Source organism: Watersipora subatra, chromosome 11, assembly GCF_963576615.1.
Source record: "Watersipora subatra chromosome 11, tzWatSuba1.1, whole genome shotgun sequence".
Taxonomy (NCBI): domain Eukaryota; kingdom Metazoa; phylum Bryozoa; class Gymnolaemata; order Cheilostomatida; family Watersiporidae; genus Watersipora; species Watersipora subatra.
This window is the reverse complement of record NC_088718.1, coordinates 5,810,177-5,832,712: the sequence shown is the minus strand read 5'-3', so window position 1 is coordinate 5,832,712 and position 22,536 is coordinate 5,810,177. Positions and strand designations below refer to the sequence as shown.

The window sequence follows — 22,536 nt, the reverse complement described above, 5'->3', positions numbered from 1 at the left end:
TTCACTCAATGTTTTATTGCGCATTGAATGTGAGCAGCTTCAATTGATGTGGTTGATAATCTATGGCCATACTGATTTGTTTTGTTAATCACATCGCCGTCTTTAGTGGGGATTCTTCTTTCACCTAAATTTGTACATTCACATCATCAAAATTTGATTAAAGGATTTCGCGAACTACATCTGTCAAATACGTAAATGTAGTCATTATGTACAAGTTTTTCATAATTTAAAATTGTGAAAAGTTGCCACTTTTCAAATTTCTGAATGTGAAAGTGTAACAATTTTAAAATTTGTTAAACCATAAATCATAACAAAAGATGGGCGATTTTTGAACTTGTAACCTAATCCAAAAAGTCGGTTTTATTGAAAATTATTACTTTTCAATAAAACGTATAAGCGTGATGCCAGTAAAAATGGAGAGTTCCTAATTGTAGTTAATTTAAAAATATCAGAGCAGCGCAAATGCTAGCAGAGGTCGAGTGTGCAATGACGTGAAAAGTCGATTAAAAAGTAATTTGCACAAAATTTTAGTAAATTTTATTAGAAAGTATCAGTATTTTTCTGTCATTTGCAATTGTTTTTGATGTTTGAGTTGATCTGACCGTCAGGATGTTTCAAAATTAAAATTGACAAAACATGCTCGCAGTGAAAACGTTCAGATTCAAGCGAAAATACGCTATGACTTGCTTTTCAGAGTGAAAGTGCGATAGTTGCACTTCAGCAAAAAGAACGACAGAACAAAGACACGTGACACTAAAACGTGAACGCAATAGCTAAAATCAATAATGAAAGAGACAGCCAACTAGTGACATCATTTTCACACATATTGTTTTTCTAAGTGTTTTAACTGTGATCCAGTTTTGTCGATTTTAATCTAGAAACATCTTGGTTGTCAGATTACTTCAAACATCAAAAAAATTGCAAATGATAAAAAATATGGATACATTTTGATAAAATCTACTAAAACTTTGTGACGTTCTTCTTTAACTAATGAGACAGCTATAATAGTGTATTACCAAGGCAGGGGAGGCAAGTCTAAATTTAGTTTTTTACACATCAATAGTTGATATAATTGTTATCTTGAGAGCTTGTTAAACTTGATTAGATTTTATCAGATTTAAAAAAGCTGTTAAACAGATATCTCAGAAAATGTAAAGAAAGTGGAATAACTTACGCCACTAAGCGGGTTCAACGTCCCGTTTGCATAAGAACAAACTCCAGTTGACTGGTTGGCGAAGAATTCGGGACCTACGCATGTTGTTGCGTCATACATTTTGATGTAATCCGAACAATCTACAATGCAATGAAAACATTGTGATGTGCATAGGAAACCTAAATGGTTTGATTTAATTTTAATTTATTTCACTAATCAATGCTGACGAAAACAAATCAAATCACGTAGAAAAGAAATAAACTATAACAGAAATTCAATAGTATCTTTTTAAAAAAAATTCAATTTTTTTATGTTATAATGATGTTTTAGGACATATAGATATGAAGGAATAGTGACAGCCTAAGCTAAGATGCTTTTCAAATAACCTTCTAAAATTTTTTAGTTATAACAAGCTTTGAGACATGACAACATGGTAACCTTTGGGTAACACTGTATCAGCCTCTAACTTTTTTTTATTTTTACAATAATCTTTATGCTACTAAATTTGTTGTGTGCATCAGCTGAATCAAAACTTGATCAAGAAAATTTACTGTAAAGCATGGAAGCTACAATCGTTGAATTAGGATGAAGGAGTTACACTCTCTTACCTAATTGATGTGTAACAAGTTCAGATATGTGTTGACAATGGGACTCTTAGCAGAGTTCAGTGCAAGATATTCTTCTACTTGGGCAACTATAACTTTACATTTTACTCTCCTGAAATTCTTGCTGTAGATTTAATATTATGTCGTTTAATATTATTTGATATTAAATTTAAATAATTTAATTACATTTAATGTACTTTTAATATTGATTTTTTGTTATGTTCAATATTATAATATTTACATTATTAATAAAATTATTAATTAATAATATTAATAAATATTATTAATATCTTTAATATTATATGCAATTAATAATTAAAGATGATATCAATAATAATGAAATAAATACATCTTAATATTAACGCATATTAATATTAAATACTGTACATTTAACTTTATGTTATTTAATACTAAATTTAAATAATTTAATTAGATTTAATATTATGTAGTATTTTAATATTAAACAATATTAATATTACCAATAATATTATCAATTGATTAATATAGCTTAATATTAATACATATTAATATTAAATGCTGCAGATTTAATATTATGTAATGCAACAACACAATATTTTCAAGAGAGTTTCTCTTTGGATATGACCACGACGAGGTCAGCATTACTTTAGTGAGTTTTAAGTTTGCTTGCCCTTATTTCAAATGCATTCCAACTCTACTAAATATCAGACTGAGGTCACCCCATAGATTTCTTTTTATTGCGTACATGATATCATCTATGTTTACTCATAACTTGTAAAATGATACTCATAAAGAAATTGTGGAGACTGTAATCTGATACAATGCCATAGGTGTTTTATTCAATCTTATATTTGTACATACTAGTACCTTGGCAGTCTAGTGTGCTGTGAGAATAACTATCTGAACATTTGCTCTACAATGGCAATAGGTTGATTGACGCAGTTGTTAGAGTCAGGAGTTCAAATCCTGTTTTTAAGAACTATAAAGAAAGCTCTTTCCAGAATGACCATTTATAACCAACTAGTACCTAGAAAGTCTAGAGTGCTGTGAGAATAACTATCTGAACATTTGCTCTACAATGGCAGGAGGTTGATTGGTGCAGTTGTTAGAGTGTTGGTTACTAAGCTGAATATCAAGAGTTTAAACCCCTTTGATAGCATTGTTTAAATGACTCAAAAATGATAGGTGAAAATACAGTCAACATTGTAGCTGCTAATACTGAGCTTTCAAGCCAACTCAAGGCTGGTTGTGCTAGCAAAATAAACTTAAAAGTGTTCAGTGTCTAGTGTCTTAGTGACTTTTCACAAATGACACTTGCTGATGAGGAGATAACATAACCAACCAAAAACAGTGTTGTTAGACTTTTTGAGAAAGAATGGACTTGACAGTACATATTCATGGAGTGTTAAAACTATTCCCGAAGAGTTTTCAACTGTTTAATTAAACTTATGGCCAGTGGTTGCACTCCGTAAAGATGAAAGACTTCAAACCTCTGTTTAGATTTTCTATAATTCAAAGTAACTCACAGATATCCCATAATTCGAAGTAACTCACAGATTTCCCATAATTCGAAGTAACTCACAGATTTTCCATAATTCAAAGTAACTCACAGATTTTCCATAATTCAAAGTAACTCACAGATTTCCCATAATTCAAAGTAACTCACAGATTTTCCATAATTCAAAGTAGCTCACAGATTTCCCATAATTCAAAGTAGCTCACAGATTTCCCATAATTCGAAGTAACTCACAGATTTCCCATAATTCAAAGTAACTCACAAATTTCCCATAATTCGAAGTAACTCACAGATTTCCCATAATTTGAAGTAACTCACAGATTTCCCATAATTCAAAGTAACTCACAGATTTCCCATAATTCGAAGTAACTCACAGATTTCCCATAATTCGAAGTAACTTACAGTCACTTGATTCCCCTTTGATGCATGAGCTCCATATCAGATCATTACTAGGAAGGTTCACAAAGGATGCTACCAAATAGTAGACCGCCCAGCCTATGATCATATTATAGTAGGTAGCTACCAGGGCGGACACCACCACCATGCCCCATCCAACTCCTAAAACATAGTAATAGGTCATAACTGGAATTATCCTCTTTATGCAGACTAGGTGTGTGTCTTCTTATATTACAAAAAACTGAGACATGGAAGTAAGTTATATGCTAATGATTACGATTGATGGGAGAATGTGAAAAAAGAATCAGAGAGTTTACATGTTGGGTAGTGATATTTGTCATATCTGCTATGAGGACATTAGTGTAATAGGTTACCTCGTGTATTGGCAAGCCCAGCACTAATATGCTCTGTTTCAACTGGATTAGTAAATTCAAAAGCGTTTAGTGAATTTTCTGATTTAAATTGTGGTAAATAGTCCATCCTTAGATTAAGTAACAAGTAAACAATTGCCATGCATTAAATAGTGCATGTCTGTATACTAGTACTTGTGGTTAAATGGGTTCATTGTGAGAAGGAAGTTACACTTTTGTAAACATGCCACCTACAGAGGAATCTCACGAGGTCAGAGTATTAGAGAGATTTATGTATATTTATGTATTTTAATTCTTTTTTATGTTTTTGTTATCAATCTCCTTTTAGTTTGAAAGCAATTGTTTAACCACAAAGTGCTGAAACCACAAAGGGAGAGCATATTTTTACAAGTAAAATGTGTCACATGTAGCAGTAATGGACTCAATGAGGCAGCAATGGACTCAACAAAACAGCAATGGACTCAACAAGACAGCAATGCACTCAACAAGGCAGCAATGGACTCAACAAGACAGCAATAGACTCAACGAGGCAGCAATGGACTCAACAAGACAGCAATAGACCCAACAAGACAACAATGCACTCAACAAGACAACAATGCACTCAACAAAGTAGCAATGGACTCAACAAGACAGCAATAGACTCAAAAAGGCAGCATTAGACTCAGCAAAGCAGCAGTAGATTCAACAAGACAGCAATGGACTCAATAAGACAGCATTAGACTGAACAAGGTAGCATTAGACTCAACAAGGCAGCAATGAACCCAACAAGACAGCATTGGACTCAACAAGGGAGCAATGGACTCAACAAGGCAACAATGGACTCAACAAGGCAGCAATGGACCCAACAAGACAGCAATGGACTCAACAAGACAGCAATGAACCCAACAAGACAGTATTGGACTCAACAAGACAGCAATGGAACCAACAAGACAGCAATAGACCCAACAAGGCAGCAATGGACCCAACAAGACAGCATTGGACTCAACAAGGCAGCAATAGACTCAACAAGTCAACAATGGACTCAACAAGACAGCAATGCACTCAACAATACAGCAATGCACTCAACAAGACAGCAATGGACTCAACAAGGCAGCAATAGACCCAACAAGGCAGCAATAGACCCAACAAGGCAGCAATGGACCCAACAAGGCAGCAATGGACCCAACAAGACAGCATTGGACTCAACAAGACAGCATTGGACTACTAGACTGACAGATATAAGTGTTTTAATTAGACACTTTTATTTTCATGTTTCAACAGTTAATGGCTGAGTTTATCACTGTTTCCATACTTCAAATAGATTTGGAGTTGCCCCCAGCTGATGAATTTTCACCCTTCCATTTTAACGATTTTGAGATGCACTATATACATTTTGTCAAGATTCTCGATGTGTCCCCAAAACTAAACTTGTTCAAGTAGACTCGCGTTCAGGTCATAGTCACTTTTCAATTCATGCGTAGTCAATTATCAGATCTAAAGAAATCATTATTTCGTCATCCTGGTACGAGCAACCCATCCTTGGCATGTTAATGCAAATGCACCAAGTCAAGCAGTAACAGCAGGGAGTAGCAATAGAATGTTTTCATAGCAGAGTGGGTGTGCGCTGAAACCTTTTACTTCCACTAGAAACGGCTTAGTGATTCAAATCCATCAGCAGTGAGATTTTCTATGATGTCGAATAGTATTCTCGCAGCGAACGCTTTCGCACATTGAGTGAAACGAAATGGCGTCAAATGCATTCAGATTTTATCGTTTTTATGATTTAAAGTGAAAGCAATTCCAAATGCATTTGAAGAATGGAAATGCACTGTATACAAGAGACATAACCTATTAGCTCAAAGGCTATATTTGTATCTCTTTCGTCTAGCCCAATAACATTCTACGGCAGCAAAGCCCTGTTGGATATTGATTCGTCAGGCTGTTGTTTTTATAGTTGCTGCACTTTTCTGCCTATATGATGAAAAAAATGCTTAGAGACAATTGTAGCCTACACCCTTGTTTTTGCCCTCTAATCTTCATTAGATAATGATATTCTGATTTTTAATGTGAGTATCGTTTTTCCTTATAAAAAAATTAAGAATTACTCATAACATAGAGTTTTGCAGCAAGTACTATAACTAACTACTAATTTGCACTTATTTTCCTTCAAATGTTTTTTGTATAACTGTCTCTCACATAGAACTGATGTATATTTATGATTCTAACAGTCTTACTAGATTCACCGGCTTGTTAACCGTAGCAGCTCTATTTGAGCGTCACTTTTATTTGAACGCCTTTTCTAATAGAGACTCACTATAGAAGAAGGGTTGAAAGATACAGAACCACCCTTTAATTAAATGCCACCTCTGTTGGACCAAAACTTTGACATTCATTATGTTTGATTTTTATGAACCCATAATAGAAAGTGATCAGTAGAAAAGTGTCCACAAAATGGTGTACTAATGATGACTCGAATATGGCAATAACAATTAATTCTCTTGCTTTTGCTGTAATGTTGCTATGGTTTTGGTGATGGTGTACTTGAGAAGGTCGATCATCAATATCATCAAAACTACATTCTGATTTGAAGTGACTAAGGCATAAATCATTCCCTTGGCCTCAAAGTTGTCCATAACGTGGTTTACAACCTGGTTCTGAAGAGTTGAAGCGCTTTGATCAAAAATGAAAATACTCTTCAGGAATAACTTCATGTAGTTAGAGTAACAACCACATATAGTTAGAGTAACAACCACATGTAGTTAGAGTAACAACCACATATAGTTAGAATAACAACCACATATAGTTAGAGTAACAACCATATATAGTTAGAGAAACAACTACATATAGCTAGAGTAACAACCACATATAGTGAGAGTAACAACCACATATAGTTAGAGTAACAACCACATATAGTTAGAGTAACAACCACATATAATGAGAGTAACAACCACATATAGTTAGAGTAACAACCACATATAGTTAGAGTAACAACCACATATAGTTAGAGTAACAACCAAATATAGTTAGAGTATTGCATATAGTTAGAGTTACAAATTGGTTGGCTCTTGGCATGCGATTTTGTAGTCACATTTAGAAAACTGAAAGTTATCTACTTACCGCTGAAAAGACGGCTGAACTTCCAGCATGTCACTGGTCCCGAGGATGTAAACTGACCGAGGGACAATTCCAAAACAAAGATGGGAATGCCAACCAAAAACAACATGATGGCATATGGGATAAGGAACAAGGCTACAATAGAAGGTTTTATTAATTAAAAACTACAAAAACTAAAGTTATATCGCAAAATATGTGAGACGATAAAATACAGAAAATCACCTAACATGTAAAATTAGAGTGTAAGTTTTTGGCTAAATTCTGAATTACCTACTCATGTAAATATATGTTGTGAAGGTTCAGTGTTCAGCATGCCACATGCGTTGGTGAGTTTGTAACCAACACTATCTATTTAAAGCCATATTTCCACTTCACTCATAAAGAAGGCGTTAAAACCTTTCCAGTTGTGGTTTCATGGCATCATTTGTATTTATTGTAAATAATAAAGGTCATGTGACAGTAACCAAGCTATGAAGGATGAAATAAAAGCACATACATTTCTATTTCTTCTCTTTAATTTAATTACTGTAGAGAACTTTGATAGATTGCAGCTATAAAGATCAACAAAGTGATGCATTTGATAAACAGTTCAATTCTCAGTTTGATTCAATGCTGCTAATAAAAATGTCTAGTTTAACATCTGGTATCCTCCAGCTTGTTCATTTCAATCTATATACATATATTGTATATCAACATCAATTTTTGTTTGTTAGTCTTTTGTCTTCGTGTCCAGTTGTAGCAAATAAAATTTAGCAATGAAAAATATGCATGGCACTAGAATTGAACTTGCGACATTGAACTTGCAAACACGCAGCATGACCACTAGGCTAAGTCATTTTTATCATTCCCTACTATCTTATCTATCGTTATCGCGACTGCTTGTTTCAAGCTAGATATGTACTTTTTATTATTAATCAATATTACTTTCTAAAACTGTTTTTCTTTTGAATGGTTTTTCAAAACCATTTCAAAATCCATTACCTTTTTTTTAATTTTAAAATTTCAAATGTGCTGTTTCAATTTCAAATTTGCAGTTATACTCATTCAATCTTCAGTTTTTCCTAATGGCAATCACTAAATCTGTAAAGTTAAATACTTTTCACGTAGACATTTGTATTATCTCATCCACATTCTCTCTTCATTCAGTCAGACAAAATATCATACAAAGACAGTCCAATGTCTCATTTTTACGTTTGTACCAATATCAGGGGGTACCAACACCGTCGTATTCAAAGTTTTGATGGATAGCTTCTGCTGCAAAAGTAACTTTTTTTATAGACACACTTCTATGTACTCATTTTTATCAAATCATTTTTCATTTTAATCTTTGTAGTAAAACAATTATTTATCTAGCCATTACTTGTTAACTATTTCACATTTAAACACCTTTACAGTTGCTTTATTTTTTCTCTAAAGCTATTTGAACTGCACAAATCACTTTTCTCATGGTATGAAGTCTAAAAATTTGAATAGTAGATGTTGTATATGTTAAATAAAAATAAATTTTCTATGCAAAGACTTTTTTATTATTCGGGCAACGCCGGACATTCATCTAGTTATTGAATCTTCTCTTTATAGAGTTACTCATAGAGTTACTCAATATTATTATATTATATATGATACATATTATCTATTAGGAATATTTGTATATTGTCATTCGGGTTTCTTTCTTATCTTTATTTACAAACTACCAAATGTATGCAACTACTCTCATAGCTATATAATGATTGTGAGAATTTTGTGTTCTTTTTGGGACGCAAAAATGTAATAAATGAGAGCTTTTCCTCCTCATAAGCGACCATTGAAGCAGTAAAGTATCATGTTAGATGATAACGAGATGCAGGGTTTAGTCTAATACTCAAAACTCGGTTCTCAGGCTTTTCATTCTTTTTCAGTTTGACGAACAGTAGCAGGAAATAGGTAAGAGTTGTCAGCTCTATTTTGAAAAGGCTATTTTCAGAGTTTTCAACTTTTATTAGGACTCAAACATGTGCAGTATTTTTTCAAAAGATAAATATTGTTATAAAATACAACCATCTTTCGTAAATGACATGTATTTTATAACAAGTTAGTTTCCCTAAAAAACTTAATGCATCACAAACTCTACCAAGCTAATTTGCTACCAGATTACTTCGGAAGCTTATTCCTTACACAGATACAGAATTATGTAATACTTTATTGTTGTGATTGGCCGATTTGTTGAAGGCACTTCACTTATTCTCAGAACTCCAGCTATCAAGCCCTTCAAACTTGTTGTCGCCATTTCATTAGAGTTACATAACTGGACATTCAGCAATATTTCAACATGGAAACGGGAATTGATTATCACATGCTCACTTCCAATTGACCTAGACACTAATATCATAACCCTGGCATTACAGTCACAAAACTATTAATTAACTATGAAATATTATCCTAAACACACCTACCTCCTCCATTTTTATAACAGAGGTAGGGAAATCTCCAAATGTTTCCCAATCCCACTGCATAACCAAGGCAAGATAACAGAAACTCTGCCTGTCCACCCCAGTTTCCTCTCGCCTTGTTCTCATCTTCCTCGAAGTTGACCACTAGCTCATCAGTGCTCTGCCCTGCCTGGTATAAAAAAATATATACTGATGTAGTATATATTATATATAATATACAACATTATGTATAATATTGTATATAATATTATACATTATATATAATATATAATATTATATATAATATTATATATTATAATATTATATATTATTTCATATAATATTATATACTTTATATAATATATATTATATATAGTATATAATATTATATATTACATATAATATTATATGTTATTATATATAATATATAATATTATATGTAATATATAATATTATATACTATACATAATATTATATATTATATATAATGTTATATATTGTATGTAATATATAATATTATATTATATATTATATATAAAATCATATATAATATTCTATATAATATAACATATATTGCATTATATATATTATATATGCAAGTAAAGCTATTGAATTATATATACTGATAGCTTTGCTGTTTTTGCTACACGGAGGTTTTTAACCTGTTGAATACAACTTCTAGTCTGACAGAGTAGCAATCAGTGATGGAACTAACTGGATGCTAGCCAACATAAACCTCTCTTTCCTTCCATTACCTCTCTCCCTTCTTTATCTCCCTTCTTCAACTCTCTCTTTTTTTTCTCCTCTCACATTGTTCTCTCATTTTCCCTTTCGCTTGTTTTCTCACCTCTTACTTTCTCCCACCTTCTCTTCCCTTCATCACTCCCACTTTCCATATCATTTGTTTCATCAGCAGCCAGTTTATAAGAATATCTAGGTAACTTTAACCGATTACGTCAAAATTATTTAAAATTGCTGATTTTAACTAGTATTTGTCTTATTTTAATACCATAATTTTTTGAATGAAAAAACAATGCAGATAACTTATGAGTTGTTAAAGTACCATTCTAGTCCTGTTGTCAAAGAAGCTCATATTTTAGTTTAGTATATAGCAGGTACAATGTTCAGCAACTGTCACATGACACCGATGAAATTAACGACATAGTCAATGACACCGACATTAGCTTACGCACCGATGAAATATTTCTTTTGCGAAGCCAATGCATTGGTGACACATCAGCAACACGTTGAAATCAAATTGTTGGTCTATGTTAGTAGGGAAAAAATTGATGCATCTGTGATTGGCTGAAACAGCTTATTATAGCAATCTTGAATCAATTTCATTCATTTGTAATGCATGCAACTTGGCTTCACACAAACGACTATTTCTCTATGCACTAAAGCCTGGTTCTCACTCTACCGAAACAAGTGGCGGTGGCGCAACCGGCAGTGGTGCAACCGGCGGGGGTGCAACCGGTGGTAGTGCAACCGGCGGTGGTGCAAGCGGCGGTGGTGCAACCGACGGTGGTGCAACCGGCGGTGGTGCAATCGGCGGTGGTGCAACCGGCGGTGGTGCAACCGGCAGCTGCTGAGAACAAAAAGGCAGACGAGAGTCGGCGACAATTTCTCTGCCGGCGGTGGCTGCTGGCAAAGTTCAGCTAGTTGAACTTTTCTACGGTCCCGATGTAGGCTGCAGGATGTTGCCAGTAGTGAGAACAGTGCACAGGCAACCCATGCACAGATAATGCATTGTGCATATGATTTCTGTAATTTCGATTTTTAGATTAATCTGTATTTCCAATTACGATAAATGAATTAATACCGCCTTGACCCGGGAACACAAGCTATATCTTAACTCCATGCGTAAAAGATACCATTTTCTAGAACACAGGTGTCAAACACATGGCCCGCGGGCCACATGTGGCCCGCCACCTGATTTTATGTGGCCCGCGAGGGCTTAATTACTCATTCGCACGAAACTCATTCTCCCGTATTTATATCGTTGCTAGGCACACCAACGCGAGTTATCATGCCTCTGAAATTTATCTATTCCTTGTGTTGTTATTTTTACATTACATAAGAAGAATTTTGATTAGTCAGAGAAAATATTTCTGGCTAATCAAACAAACGTACATATATGCCTCAATGATCTCTCTGGCAAAAGTTATAACTAAATTACTACGCCCATTGCGACATCTAACTGAACCGAAAATCATCGCTGTCACTTTAAAATTTATCGTTCCCGATCAATTTTTTTCAACTCCAGAAGTAAATATGCAGATTCAGAAAGGGTAAGACAGTGAAAGACTGCATAAATAAAATTGAAACATTATTTTTAATGTTTCAAAGTTTTTACTGACTTTTAATTTTGTCAATTTGAATCGTTACACTCGAATAAAAATGCACCTTTTAGGCTGTCAACCGTAGTCAGACAAAAGTTATCATTCAATATCGATAGGATCATATTCATTCTCAGAGCTGCCCCTGAAGTCTGAAAAGTCAAGAACAGAGTTACTGAACATATTGTTATTGTTTGAAACGTGTTTATGACAGTTTATTTGAGTTATATCGGGATGTAGATTTGCTATGCTTTGAAGGAGAATACTCGCGAGGAAAAATTCGAAATTATAGTTTCGTGATTTTCATGTTCATGACTAACTGTACATGTGTAAATAATATTCATAACTTTGTATTTTATGTAATAAATTACTAATTTTAGTCAAACACTGTATATTTTGTAACTTCTTTGGTGCAAGTCTAACTTTGTTTCAGCAAATAGCAAATAATGTTTTGATTTTTTGCTGCTTACATATTGATTTTGTGTTGCTGCTGTTGCAATTATTTAGTGTTTGCAGATTTAATGTGTGTATGCCAACAAATTCATGTTCTTAGCAGCGCACAATTTTTGATTTTACTGAAAGTATGCCCATGTTGATGGGTATTGCGTTACTTTTCTCATTTTTTTCTAAAACAAGTGTTCTGCATGTTTTGCTGTGTAACTGTTCTGTTTGCAACTTTAAGTAATAAAGTCAGAGTTATTTAATAACAAAGACTAGTTTAAGTTATTTTACATTATTCGATTACATTTCATTACAATTATAAGTTACATCTGGCCCTTTGAGGACAGCCATTACGCTGATGTGGCCCTCGGTGAAAATGAGTTTGACACCCCTGTTCTAGAAGCAGACAATTTCTTAATTGCGTGATCACCGCTAGTACAGTAAGCGCTGAAAACATGCAGCCTCCTTAGGTACAGCCGATGACCGCAGGAACACCACCGGCTGTTCACGCTAGGGCGAGAACCAAAATTAAGATATCCTCACTTGTACCAGAAATATGAAAATGGTAAATTATAAACTGTTCACAAAACAAAACTGATAATTCGTTTAATAATTAATTCTGTTGAAACTCTTTATTTTTTGTTGCGAGCTAAAAGCATTTTTGTTCTCTTCTGTTCTCATCGTTAACGTGTAGCGCTTGTTGTCTGAGCAAATGTAACAACTCATAGAGCTGCACAAACGTTCTCAATCTTACAAATTTTAGATGATCTACATAGGATAATACATACGCTGATGATGATTTAATCTCCATACTGCACAAATCTAGTAAAGGCGTCATAGCTATTAAACAGCTTGCACCAATTCTCATTTGTCAATTCATTTGTCAAAACAGCGCATCCTCTAGTAGTTTTGGAGTGTGCAGACGATATCTATGCTGCACTAGAATCTGACTTCAACTGTTTGTGTTAGATGGCAGGCTATTAACAAGAATTAAAGACAAACTTACAAAATATTAGTAAGTTCTATCAGAAAGTATCAGTATTTTTCTATCATTTTCGATTGTTTTTGATGTTTAAGATGATCTGACTGCCAGGATGTTTTAAGATTAAAATCGACGAAACTTGATCGTGGTTAAAATGCTCAGATTCAAGAAAATGAAAGTTCGATTATGACATCATAGTTGCACTTCGGCAAAGGAATCGAAAGAATAGAGACATATAACGCTGCAAATTGAGCACAATAGCCGAAATTAATAATGAGGGAGACTGACAGCCAAGTAACTAATGACATCATTTCAGCGCTTTTTAAGCGTTTGGACCCCGATTACGCCTTGTTGTCTTTAATCTTGAAACATACTGACAGCCGGCTCACCTCAAACATCAAAAACAATCACAAATGATAGAAAAATACTGATTATGATAAAATCTACTAACATTTGTGTAAACTCTCATCTTTAAGCCCGAAACAATTCTATTCATTAATTGCTTATATTAAAAAGCCGGGTGGGTTGGTCACCCACGGTGGGTTCATTCACCCTTTGTTTATAGCAATTTATTACACGCTGATAGGCAGCATATACATAAAAGCTGTAACAGAGTGCATCGCTCTGCTGTTCCAATTAGTATAATTAAAAGGTTTTCTATACACATGAGGTCATATCTCACCGCATTGACTGAATTCCTCTGGCTTAGAAAGACCATCAAACCAACATCTTGCGTGTTTGCCAGATTTATTGGTAAGAAATCATTTTAAAAGACATCATTTCTGTACATATCTGATTGGCATGCATAAATGTCTTTTTGTTGCTATGCCTAAATGAGATATATTTCATGTGGTTGTCATAAAAATGTTCAATGTCAGATGGTCTGCCATCTTAGAACATATCTTATCTGCTTAATGGTCTATTTTCAATGATGGAGCCACATTGGAGGTAAAAAGATCAGACAAAACCTAAATATTCCATGTAAATTATACTGCAGCTAAAAGACTTGCACGCTGGTAAACCACGGCGGAGTAAGATCGCTATCTGGAATTACTGAAATTTAATATCATGATCTCATAAATACTAAACCCACACCCTCCTCCACACATTATAAATGATTATGCTAGTGAAGTAACCAGGTGTATTACAGCATGAATAATGGAACTCTAGTAGCGTTTGACTTGTTGGCCATATATGAAATGTACTGTCTGTTCATACGTAGTTGGAGGACTCATTTAAATGACAGCTGTCATAAGTTAAGGCCTACAATTTCTCCCTTTCACAAGGTGCAACTGTGTGTACCAGCAATGTGTTGCGGAAGACCTCACGTGAGGTAACAGATGTTAAGGTTTCGTTCAAAAAAAGAGGGCAGCCATGACCTAGGAGTCTAAATCACCTGAACTGCAAACAAAGGGTCGGGGTTCAGTTCCCAGAAAGGCCCACTGGTGGTGACAAGACTGACATCCAACCTTAAATTGTTCTCTGCAACTGGGCATGTCTCCAGTTGTGGAGGCTACATTGTAACTGAACTCTGACATGTCCAGCTAGCAGTTTGTGCAAAACCCTTTTAAAATCCGCACAACTTCTGCCAAGCAGGCATTATATTCTATCTTAGAGGGATTACTCACATATCCAAAAGAATTAACTTTCCATAAAGCTTAAAATTTATATTTGAATAGACAACTCCTGGAGAGGAAGTCATGTTAAAGATGAGCTTACACAAGATGTTTGTAGATTTTATCAGAAATCTATTATAATGCGATTGTTTTTTATGTTTGAGGTGATCTGCCTGCTACGGTGTTTCAAGATTATAATCGTCAAAAGTTTGTCGCGGTTAAAATGCTCAGAGCAAGCGAAAGTGTGATCATGACATATATAGTGGCAAAGAGACCGACAGAATAGAGACACGTAACACTGCAACTTGAGCACAATAGCTGATAGTAGCCATAGCAACCATAACAACTAGTGATGTCATTTCCTTCCGATAGTTTTAACCGCGATTGAGTTTTATCAATTCTAGCCTAGAAACATGCGGCCAATCAGATCACCTCAAACATCAAAAACATTCGCAAGTGGTAAAAAATACTGATAGTTTTTGATAAAATCCACTAAACATTTGTGTAAGTTTATCTTTAATATGAGTTGGTAGGCTATTTAGATGTTAGAAGGGGGGGTCAGGTCAGGCTACCTAGCAGGTCTTTGGTTGTACCACTAAATAGAGCATCATACAAAGTATGAGCCAATATTAATACATTCAGTGATTAACATAGAGCTATTCTTATTGTTAGAAAGCGCAGGTGGACATTCCTTAACTTGGTTCTATTCTAATAACATGGCAGCCGTTATTGTTACTATTTTTTTTAACTACTAAAAGCCCAGTTTTCCAACTAATCTTCCGATCATGATTACAAACAATAATAGTACATAGTCAATATTAGAGCAACAACAGCCAATTTTTCATTACATGGAATGATCGATACCCCCTGGAAATGTTCCAAAAATATTTGTAGTGGTTTACGCTAATTCCACGTTCCTCTTAGCTAGCTAGCTATGTGACAAGAGTAAACATCAACTTGAAAGAATTTTATTTTTAACAGTTGAACTTTTAAACTACTCTACAATTATAAACCCAGAAAGAGAAAACAACTTTTTTAATAATAAGAAATTATTTAGTAAATAATAGTAATTTCTTTTTTATTTCATAGCAATAATAAGAATAATAATAAAAATTATCTGCAACAAAATACTAAAAGACAGTTTATTTTTGCATGATTTCCAGCAATACTAGTTCATGTATGTCTAGAACCTGGGCTGATTTTTAGATTTTAAAAGTAAACATTGAGTAGACATTTTATTTTCAGAGTAGCATATTCTGAAAATGGAACGCTAATTCAACTGTAAAATGGCTTTATAAAATGCTTCTGGAAAGATCAAAAAACTTTACTCAATATTCCCATCAGCAGCCATATTACAACCACTATCTGTGGCTACAGAAGGCGATGTTTGGCAGCGATGTGGTTAGCGTCAGTAGGTGTCCTTAATGACACCGATGTCCTCAGACATCAGTCTTTGTAGCCGTGGGTGTTAAGTCAGTTATTGCTTAAGGAAAAGTCATCGCACTTGTCAAAGTCGACGGGCAGAAGGGAGAGTGAGCAACCACACTATCCTAGTTTATTGGGTACTCATACCTTGGCTTAAATTATTAAATAAGAGAATTCAAAAAAGTTTAAAAAGTTTTTTCAGGGTTTTATAAAAGCTATGATAGTCAATAGAAACCAGTGCGTAGTGTTCCTAGACATAACACTGTGTTTCCATGACACACATGAAGGGCATCATGCAAATTTTGAGTTGTGAGCAAGTTGTGTTACCGTGCGAATTAAGTGTTTATATGGACATGTGCATAATGCGGATTGACTCCGGCACCTTTTTGAAAAAAAGGTAAGGAATTGTATGATATAAGTTAATAATTATAGTACAGGAGTACTGAAAATGTTAAAAATTGAATAATTAGCGCGGTATTTTAATGAGCATCATTCGCAAGTGCTGTTTGCATTATTCGCAAGAATGATGGATTCGATAAAGTTTTGCGAATCCCAAAACGCGCTTAGCTTGCAGATTTATGCTGTTTCCATGATGCTGCTAACTTGCGGATTTGCTCAAATTTGCGCATCATTAGCGTCGTAAAAGCATAATAAAAGGCATAACAGCTCCTAAAAATGAAACCGTTGAACAGGTGTTTTTGCTATATCATATTCGTCTCTATATACAACTACCAAGTATACACTACATGATGCCATTATAGATGGGAGACTAAAAACCATTAGATGGATTATAAAGATTTCAAGTGTGAAGTTGGTGACCTTTGGTTTAAATTGATTGGCTGATTGCAAGTACTAGCAGCCTAACCACAAAAAGTTTAAGGCTAATAACGTCAGAAGCCACACCAATTTAGTTTTGACAAAACCACCCTCAGAATGTCTGTCTACGATAAACTTTAAAGTGAACCTACGCAAACACTGCTTTAGATCTAAGTGTATATCGTACCTTAATCTCATTTTACCAAGTAATATGATTTTTATGGTTTTACATTTTTATTTTATTTATGTATTTTTCAGTCAGCATCAGTTTTTTATGAGCATCTATACAAACATTTGATTTCTCTTACTGAAACTAATACACACACACACGCATGCACACACATGCACGCACACACACACACACACACAATCTCTAGCGAATATGTGAAACCTTTCTACGGTTTTATCACCCAGTTGGTTATTGCCTGCACAACCAACTACAGTATTCCCACTAGTACTAGCTAACTGCTGCAGAACCATAATAGAATATCAATTTATTCATAGACAGACATTAATTTAAGAATAAAATTTTCTTCTTAGTGTATCAGATTAATGTAAAGCCGTGGAGGGATTAGTTTAGAATCCAAGACACTGAACCTGTGTTTACCTGCGAAATTATTCACCTGTGACAGGATTGTAAAAAGTTGCTCTCTACTAAGAGGTAGATATCTAGGTCAACCACACCACTCACATATGAACAACAACATTAATGAGCTAAGACTTCATTGTAAACGATAAGCTGGTGCTAACGCGATCAATCGCTATTATAATCAAAATGTAAAAAATGTTGACTAATGGAATTTTGTTTGACAGGGATTTATATAGGTTAAAGGCAAGAAGCTAAGAGCTTTTATAAACCCCCCCTCCTCTAAAGCCTGGTACACACTGTACCAGGCTTTAGAGGGGGGGGTACACACTGTACCGCAAGATATTGTGGTTGTCCTTTCAGCGATTTATTGTGAACTCGTTAACAATGGCATCGCAGGCAGTACAGGTTGGGAAACATTGCAGCTGTCAGATTTTCTCCATATTTTCCAGCGCATATACTAAAATCTGTGCGATGTGCACCACTGCGGTAATGATGATTGGCTGTTGCAGATTGAGCGGCCTATATTTCCCTTCACGATAGTCACTGCGGGACTAGTATTTCAGTAACCATATAATATAATGAGAATACTCTGTTCCAGACTATTCGCTGTTGTAAATGCAGATGGGTTTGTGATAGTGTGTGGGACGATCGCTGATGTAGTGTAGTATTACTGGCGATATACTGCGATACAGTGTGTACCAGGTCTTAGGATGAACTTAAAAAAGTTGTAGTAAATTTTAAGATTCTATCAGAAAGTATGGGTATTTCTCTCTCATTTGCGATTTTCTTTTTGTTTAAGGTGATTGGACTGATCAACAAAACTTGATCGCAGTTAAAACGCTCAAATGAAAAATACGTGGGAAATGACATCACTAGTTGTTATCGTTGTGGTAGTTGACCTTGGCTATTTCAACTGTTTAGCAGCATTACGTGTCTCTATTCTGTCAGTCTCTTTGCAGCTATAGAAGTCATAATCACACATTCGCTTGATCTGATGTTAACCAGATCAAGCGAAAGTTTTGGTGATGACGTCACTAGTTGTGAGAGTTGATATTGACTATTGTGTTCAAAGTGTCTCTATTCTGTCGGTCTCTTTGCAATTATAGACATCATAATCACACATTCGCTTGATCTGAGTGTTTTAATTATGATCATGTTTTGTGGATTTTAATCTTACAACATCCTGGCAGTCAGACCACCTCATACATCAAAAACAATCACAAATGATAGAAAAATATCAATAATTTCTGATAAAATCAACTAAAATGTTGTGTAAGTTCATATTTAAGGTAGTTGATAGGATCGGCCCAGATTCTATCAGAAAGTATGGGTATTTCTCTATCATTTGCGATTTTCTTTTTGTTTAAGGTGATTGGACTGATCAACAAAACTTGATCGCAGTTAAAACGCTCAAATGAAAAATACGCGTAAAATGAAGTCACTAGTTTTTATCGTCGTGGTAGTTGACCTTGGCTATTTCAATTGTTTAGCAGCATTACGTGCCTCTATTCTGTCAGTCTCTTTACAACTGTAGACATGATGATAATCACACATTCGCTTGATCTGAGTGTTTTAATTATGATCATGTTTTGTTGATTTTAATCTTGAAACATCCCGGCAGTCAGATCACCTCAAACATCAAAAACAATCACAAATGATAGAAAAATACTGATACTTTCTAATAAAATCTACTAAAATTTTGTGTAAAATCATATTTAAGGTGGTTGATAGGATCGGCCCAATCTTTTTCAAGCAACTAGTAATTGTTTCCTAGATCTCAGGCTAGTTGAAACTGGTTTTGTCGCACAATATCTGAATGAGTTGAATTTTTACATACTAGTTATTCAGGTATAGGTGACCATGACTACAAGGTAAAAAAGTCACTTCTAGATCATGGAAAGTTTAATACAGCGTGTAATTTTACAACGGCAAACTTAATCATGCATCTTAAATATATGCTAAGTCTGGGGTATATCCGTGATTATTACTAAAAATTTTCCCCTTTTAGCATCTAGTCATGGTTACTAGTAGAAATGCGTATGAATAGGGAAGGTATCATCATAGCAACATGAGTCATAATCTCCTCTATATATCCTTATGAACAATTCATACCACGACTTTTCACCCTGTGATTCGTGGGAATAACTTAAGAATAGCTGATGAGATCATATACAGTCGCTATAGCAACGGCTTCGTATAGTTCCTCAAGATACCCAACTTGCTAGGTTGGTACTAGCAAACAGATTATTTGTCAATGTTTTCATGTCATGTTCAACCAACATATTTAAAAAACCTTCAAATCATTTCCTAGAAGCTTTCTGTTCATATTTTTTGATAATGCTAACAATATGAATGACTGTATCTTTTTATTACACACCCTGTTAGACAGAAAATGTTCATTCTTCAAACAGTATTTCACATGGCTGACCACATTGCGCAAGAATGTTCAATTGGTTTCTGGGCAACTAATTTGTAGCTATGGCAATATAGCAATCCAAGAATATGTTGTTTTGTTGTTGGAATAACAATAATTACGGAGATCTGATGATCTTTGCTCTGCTGGAGCTCATGTCAAGTCTAGACTTGGTTCAATTAGGTCGAGGCTACTCTAAATCAAAATTCCTAATCGCTTTTCACTTTACCACAAACTACCATCACAAAATGAATAAGATATTTGCGTATTTTCTGTTTTTCACTTTCATCGCTACATCGATATTGACAGTATAAGGTTTTCTGATAGCCTTGACATCACAAGAAACATGTATTATCTCATTTCAGTTTTAGCATTTCAGCTTGCTTAATAGTAGGTTTTATGACACGATAGCTAAAATCTGGAAACAGTTCATACAAAAAACATCTATTCTTTCACAAGAAGAAAAAAGCCACATCAGCAAAGGATGCACAGCTGTAGGTGTCGTACATCAGTAGTGACACCCAAGAGCAAGTGGCACACAACAGTAAGCGACACATAACAGTAAGTGGTTGACAGTAGTAATACACAGCAGTAAGTGACACACAACAGCAAGTGACACACAAAAGTAACACACAACAGTGGTAACACACAACAGTATGTAACACACATCAGTAAGTGACACACCAGAGCAAGTGGCACACGGCAGTAAGCGACACACAACAGCAAATGACACACTAAAGTAGCACACAACAGTAAGTGACTCACAACAGTACGTGACACACGCAAATAGGTGACATGCAGCAGTCACACCCAGCAGTGACACACACCAAGAAGTGGCACAGCAGTTAGAGACACACTTTAGTACCAAACAGCAGTTTTGTGTCACACACAGCAGTGAGTGACACAAAACAGCAAGTGGCATGCAACTGCAAGTGGCTCAAAGCAGTAAAGGACATATGAGAGCAATTGGCACACAAAAGTACATGACTCAGCAGTAAGTGACACACAATAGTAAGTAAAACACAGCAGTAAGTTACACAGAGCGGTAAGTGTTACTTAATAGTAAGTAACATACAACAGCAATTGACACGCAGCAGCAAGTGACACACAACCACATGTAAAATTGGTACAAGAATAAAATACATTTTTTACAAAGACAAGTTTAAATGTTGGATAGTCGACTTTCTAAAGAATGCGTGAAGCCAAAAACAGTTAGTTGTGGATGCACTCGGCTTCAAATTCCTGTAAACATATGATTAACTTTTTCTGTTGTGCATCATTACCTTGAGGGATGTTCATTTTTAAGCTATATTTAATGGTGTTAGCTTTTTGAAAGAGAAATGCTTAATATCTGCTGCTTTCCAGGATGTTAGTAAAAGTGGTTTATCTGCAAATATTGTTGTTTTCATGCAAATAGGTGGCACCAGTGAACAAAGCAAGGCTTTTTTTTGCTATTATATAGTATTCTAAGATTTGTCCTGCTATCAACAAGCATGAAATAACCTTTCAGATATGATATAAGCCTAAGATTGTTATGGGTTCGAATCCCGTAGGACGTAATCCTTTTTCCAACCTCTAGCTGTGGTTTCAGGCAAACGGATGGACAGACACAACTCTTATTATAGTAGATTTGGAGATCAGCTCCGTGACTGTCCATTTTATAAGCCAACAATTTTAAACAAAAAATTTAGATGGCGTATCGTTAAGCCCAGAATACTGAACTGCTAACTAACAACTTTTTTCTGAATACCCTTACTACAAGAGTGAAGGTTGTTACTGGCAAATTTTAGTCTACCTTCTACCGTATAGTAACATTCCACAAACAAAATGAGAAAGGTCTCCATTCATCTATGCGCATCTGAAACGTTGCACAGGATTAACAGTATCTAAACAAATTTTTTGGTTAAGACATTAAATATATAGTAGCAAAGCTTTTTCTACATTCCATTTTTTGTGTTTGAAAACTTCAACAACGCATGTAACAAGCAGATTTGCTGGTTAAAAAAAGAATATTTACCTTGTTAGACATGCTTGCTACCAGTAGGCACCGTGGAGCACCTGCTTACGTTTGTCAGTACCAGTTGAGATGTGGTACAGTTAGGAGCCAAGCAGAGTGAGTGGTAAGCCTGGGCGGGTCTTGCAAAGGACAGAGGAATGAAGCCAAGCTGTGATTAGTGCGTTGCATTCAAATGGAGCGTGGCTGAATTTGCATACTGTAGACATTTATTGGAAACGCATTAACGGTGGTCTACTTTGACAGTGACAACCAAAACAGGTGCCTGTTGACTACTACAAAGAGTGTGTAGTTCTCTAATCTCAAATCGTTTGCAGGTGGTCTTTACAGGGAGTCCTTGGCTAATGACAATTCTGAGCAACGATGGACTTTTAATGATGAGC

At 35.0% G+C, this 22,536-nt stretch overlaps 1 protein-coding gene across 1 annotated transcript in view; it reads right to left on the bottom strand.

The window, feature by feature from the left end:
- Positions 1-22,285, bottom strand: part of LOC137408885 (sodium- and chloride-dependent neutral and basic amino acid transporter B(0+)-like) — a 40,210-nt gene extending 17,925 nt beyond the window's left edge. Inside the window, exons 1-5 of the mRNA XM_068095492.1 lie at positions 22,157-22,285; positions 9,543-9,708; positions 7,117-7,248; positions 3,656-3,811; positions 1,175-1,293 (exon numbers count right to left, since the gene is read on the bottom strand). Of these exons, the coding sequence (XP_067951593.1) occupies positions 1,175-1,293; positions 3,656-3,811; positions 7,117-7,248; positions 9,543-9,708; positions 22,157-22,168 (585 nt within the window). The 5' untranslated portion in view covers positions 22,169-22,285. The remainder of the gene's footprint in view (positions 1-1,174; positions 1,294-3,655; positions 3,812-7,116; positions 7,249-9,542; positions 9,709-22,156) is intronic.
- Between the last annotated feature and the right edge of the window lie 251 nt (positions 22,286-22,536).